A 5,152-nucleotide genomic window follows, 5' to 3' on the forward strand; every position below is an offset into this window, starting at 1 on the left:
TGCCTGTTTTATTCTTCAGTGGGCTTGGTTGAGCATAGTGACCAGTGATCTGGTGACCCAGTGTATTATGGGTTGTTCAGCTAGTTAGTTAAGCTGTAGAGTAAACAGTTAGTATCAGTGGCCGGAATCTCAAACCCCTTGTTGTTCAGGATGAAAGCAAACACACACACAGACAAGTAGTAACCTTTGTTTAATGGTTAGAAGTATTCTATCTGCTTAAATAATTGCAGGTATTTGGTATTTCAAAGAAATAGTCATTAATGTTTTTAAAACATAAAAATGTGGTAAGGCAAAAAAATACTACATCCCAAATTTAAAATAGGTATTTTGTCACAACATTGCTTTTCTAACCTTCAGATGTAGAGAAATCTAAACAACTCAAGTAAATTATTGACTGGTTTAGTCCCATCTTAACACAACCCAAATTTGTAGCCTCGCATTAAATACATAGTTACAGTACTAGGCTATCAAAATATATTTGGAAAAGGTCTTTCCCTCGTGCCCCCCATAAAAGTTTACAGTTTCATAAATTAGCACCACGTTTCCTGGATAAGCACCGGTATAATTATGTGCACAACCATGCAACCACATTTCACCGTGTCGTGAGAACAGAGAAAACATTGCGAGACTCACAAATAAGAAAGATCCTTTATCCAGGGTCCTTCCTCTAACTAGACAGAAAACAGGCTGACTTAAAAAAGGTAGTTGTAAAACAAACTCAAACTTAGTGATACAAAAAAAAATGAGAAACTCCAGATCATTCATTAAAAAAGTCCATAACATCAATAATTCCTCCGTATGGTTCATTGGTACAACTAGGCTTATTATTACAGTATTATTGTCAAAGTCACTGCATATGTTCCTCTATACAGTGGAAAAACTTGAACATGCATGTCTCTCCACCTTTAAAATCCTAGAGCTTTTTGTGGCTGTACACATTTTCCAACATTGTATTCCAAAATGTCTGGCATCTTACAAAAACTAAGCGGAAATCAAAAAGGCAGATATTTTTTCTCTGACTTGTTTTTTTAAAAAATAAATTAGAAAAGCTGGAGGGTCATAGTTCTCTTGGGTTCAGATCCGTGTACTGTAGCAGGGGTCATTGGGAAGCACAGCAGGTAACAGCCAAGCAGGAAGAGGAGAGTCCACGTCTGGCCTCTGGTGACGGGAGCCTGAGGCGTAGAAAGCTAAATTGGCCCTTTGTAAGGAGGTGTTTGATCGGATGGTTGTCTTAGGCTATCTGGCACTCACTGGAGGTCCCGTGGACCCAGTAACAGATCTGAGCGTATTTGAGGGGCGTAATCCTCACGGCCACATTGTAATCCTGTTGCCTCCCGTCCCCGGTAACATCCACCCACTGGTGACCAGAGAACACCCCGATGATCTTCCTCTTCCACTTCTTCTGGCCGGGTTCTTTGAGGCGGATGTAGACCCCAGAACCGCTGGAGCCCGGTTTGGCGTCGCAGTACTGATACAGCAGATCCTGGGATTCTTGGGACACGGAGCAGAACCGGTAGACCAGGTTCCCGGGCCGATCGTCGTCGAAGCCGGAGAAGTGGATTCTGCCGGCAGGAAGCTTCTTGATGGAGGGTATCACCCCCAGATCCATGTGCTTGACCTTGGGGGCCTTCTTCAGTTCTAGGACAGCGTAGTCGAAATCAGCAGCCAGTCCATCAGCCGCACCTTTGATCCAACCCTTTGGAACCTGGGTCTGCTTGACCCTGGTCCACCTGAATGAAGGTTTCTCTGATTCTGCACTTCGGCGGCTCCGACTCTTCCTTCCTTTGCTTTTTTCTTTCCGTTGCTCCTTCCTATTAATCTCTTCTTTTTCCTGCACCTCCTCTTTACCATTCCCTCCCTTTCTCCTCTTGGCCTTCCCTCGTCCTCCTCTTCCTTTACCCCCTTTCCCCCGTCTGGACTTCTCTTTCAGAATACCAACACGTAACTTCTGCACCCCATCCAGATAATCCTTTCCGCTATGAATGCAGTGGGCTGCGGTCAGAACATGTTTTGGTGACACCAGAACTCCAGAGCACCCAGTGGAGATCTTCACAGAGGTGGAGAAGGGGTATTTGGTCGAGTACTGCTTATCGGAGATGGTGAATCGGGTGTCTGTGCCGTACACCTCCCGTTTGTGGCGGGAGTTGGACGAGACGTTCCCGGACCAGGCGGTCGCCTCGCTGAGGCCTTGCACGGAAACGGAGGTGAAGGTGCGCGTGCCGTTCTCGTACACCGTCTCGTAGGACAGGAAGTGCTCCAGGGCGTCCAGAGAGGGCGACGGGAGGCGCCGCTGACACTCGATCCCGCAGGTTCCACTCAGCTCCGGCTGAAAGGGAGCCGAGAATTCCGGGGTGCTGAGGGGCACGGTTCGCCGTTTCCTCACCAGAGGCACCTTCCATTGCGGCCAGGTATACTCGTCGCTCTCCTCAGCGGCCGCGGCCACCACCACAGCCAGCACCGTCAGCGGGAGAAGGACGCGCAGGGGTATGGGGCCCATTGTTAACTGGGGCCTTGCTCTGAAAGCAAACAATAGAGAGCAACACTAAGAAAAAGCTGGTGGTAAGGTTTTCTCTTGACTCTTGTTGACATTCATGGTTTTGAGATCAGGTTATAGTGAAGCTCTAGTGTCGACATCAATGCTTTGTAAAATCATGGATTTCACCATCCTGTCCGTCTTGGACCTAGAAGCGAACTCAGCCTGTTATGTTTCCCTTCAGTTCAACACAAGCCCACGTTTCAAAATCAACTGGTTTGGCTTGTGAGAGCGATGAATCAGCGCTAGCATCTGTGAAACCAGTGCACACCTCTGTTTAGAGAAGCGGCCCACGTGGAGGCTCTGTAGTGTAATAAGGATCTGCTTTGAGCTGGAAAGCTCTGCAAACAGTCTTCAATCAGTCTTAGCCACGGCCTAAATGTGGGAAAAGCAGCTCTCCAGAACTGAGAAGGTCTTTAATTTAGCGTTGAGGCCTCCATGGCTCATTTACCCATTTACAACAACAGGGAGGCAGTATACCCCAGAATATTAGAGCCATTCACTGGCTGCAGGGATCTAAGCTACCACAAGGCCGGCTCGGGGGATTTCTGTCAGCTCAGCACACTCTAGAGAGCGTTTCACTACTTTAAATGCACAATTCGTCAAAAACGCTGATGTTCGCAGAATAAAGATTGTCGTCATTGTTCCTCAGGGGAAATACTCTCGAGTTCTTGCAGCACTTCTTTATAGTTTATACATTTGCTCTGTGGTTAAGTGGAGATTTATGTCCCCTGAGTCTTGCTGGAGGCTGCGGGTGGAAGGAGAGGATGAACCCTGATGATCTGAACGGGCTGAGACAGTGGCTTGGAGGTTTGCCACAATGGTTAACCTCCTCCTTCAGTAATGACCAGATCTGGTTTCTTTATTGCGCCTCTCTGCTCCTTGTCTATACACACAACGTCTATGCAGGCTGCACACAGGATGCTGCTTCATGCTACAGTACGTATGCTGCCAATAATCCACATACTCTTTAAAGATAATGACAATATCACCATGTGTTATTAGAGTCTGCAGACCTTCGCCTACTGTAACTGCTGCAGGCATTACGTCACAGGAGGGAGTTCAAACACTATAATAGACGATCATGTGAATGCTAAAGTGGCACAGCTGAGCCAAGCGTCCTGTGTGCGTGATAGACAGGCTGTATGCAGAGGTGTCCTGCACATCTGTGGCCTTGACTGAGGTCCACCAACACACATTCCAGATGCCCATCATCTGTGGACTATGTTTAGTCAGACCCTTTGATTGAGTTGTCAGTATCTGCACTACCACCCACAACGAGTTCGCCTTCAAAGGCGACTTTAACCACACAGCATCCAATAAATGAACAGCATGAACGTACAGTGACAAAGTCCACTCTCATTCATGAAGGACCCTTAGTTTGTGTCCAGTTGTTGACTCCCACTGCCAGACTCAGACATAACACGAGTACAGCAGAGAGCCTGCAATTATTCAGCATAGAGTGGAAAGTGATATGCTGCCATGGCGGCTCTTGTACAAGGGGATAATTTCAACTGAACTATTTTCCACAGCAGTCAGCTGAACAGGAAGCTGTGCCCTCCGCATCCCCCAACGGATAGAATCAACAGGCGGCCAGGACACGAAGAGGCCAGAGGATGGCGCTAGAGAGCAACGCTGTCTTTACCCCAGCAAGCGCGGGTCAAATTCAGCTGTCGAGTTCAACACCACCTTTATTAAAATGGGCGTTTTCATTCCTTTGTCCTATTATGACCGTTGTTAATAAGCCGAAATCCCTGGAGCTGGGTTTGCTCAGTGCTTAAAGCCGACAACGATGCGGCAGTCTCACAATAAAGAGTTTTATAAGAAACTGTGACAAGACAGAAATCCAATAAAGTCTGTTCCAGCTTATTTCATAAACACGCGAACCCGTATTAAATGAGATATTTCACATAGTTGCAGCTGCCTCAGCACAGAGTGCCAGACAGAGAGAAGCAATGGAGGCAATAGTAAAAAACATGAATACGAATTATTATATGAAAATTGATAAATAATAATCAGTCACAAGACTACAATAAACAACCACCGGAAAGTCTTTGAAAAATCAAACAGAAAGTAAAAATAAAATCCGATAAATAAAAAAATAAAGGCTTTTATTTTGCGCTCCTCCGGTTCGTGACCGCGCAAAGACACGAAGGCGTCTTACCTGCTTGCATCCGATTGATGGACAAGCTACGTCAGCAGCGTATTGTTTGTTTGGCCCGGACACAAACGCAGCCGTGATCCCGCTAGATCCACACGTCTCAGCGGCGCGAGCCCGGCTCCCTGCTCCTCATTGCTCCTGCAGAGACGCTGAGAGAAAGTCGCGGCCGGGACGCTGCGCTCGGGCTGCACTTGATGCTGAGGAGGAGCGCGGAAGGGGGGAGGACAAAATGCGAAAAGGACTTTTTTTTTCACTGGTGACAAAAGCCGTTCACATATGGGTGGGACCACATCGAGGCCCGACTGAAGGCTTGAGGGGAGTCAGTGGAGCCCTGACCGGAGGCGTGGAGCGCCCTGTCACAGAGACTTTCAGAGGGAATTAGTTCCACTGGTTTCTACAATGGCTTGTGTCCTGAGCTTCTCCAACTGAACGACTTTATTCTGCAGGTCCAGTCGAGT

The 5,152-nt window shown here is 47.5% G+C and overlaps 1 protein-coding gene across 1 annotated transcript; it reads right to left on the minus strand.

Moving 5' to 3' along the window:
• Nucleotides 1-173: 173 nt before the first annotated feature.
• On the minus strand, nt 174-4,904 carry prss35 (serine protease 35). The gene is made up of 2 exons (XM_029130462.3): nt 4,698-4,904; nt 174-2,516 (listed from the first exon to the last, which is right to left on the minus strand). The coding sequence occupies exon 2, from the start codon at nt 2,495-2,497 to the stop codon at nt 1,232-1,234; it is 1,266 nt and encodes a 421-aa protein (XP_028986295.1). The 5' UTR covers nt 2,498-2,516; nt 4,698-4,904; the 3' UTR covers nt 174-1,231.
• Between the last annotated feature and the right edge of the window lie 248 nt (nt 4,905-5,152).

The sequence above is a fragment of the Betta splendens genome, chromosome 16, assembly GCF_900634795.4.
Source record: "Betta splendens chromosome 16, fBetSpl5.4, whole genome shotgun sequence".
NCBI classification, from domain to species: domain Eukaryota; kingdom Metazoa; phylum Chordata; class Actinopteri; order Anabantiformes; family Osphronemidae; genus Betta; species Betta splendens.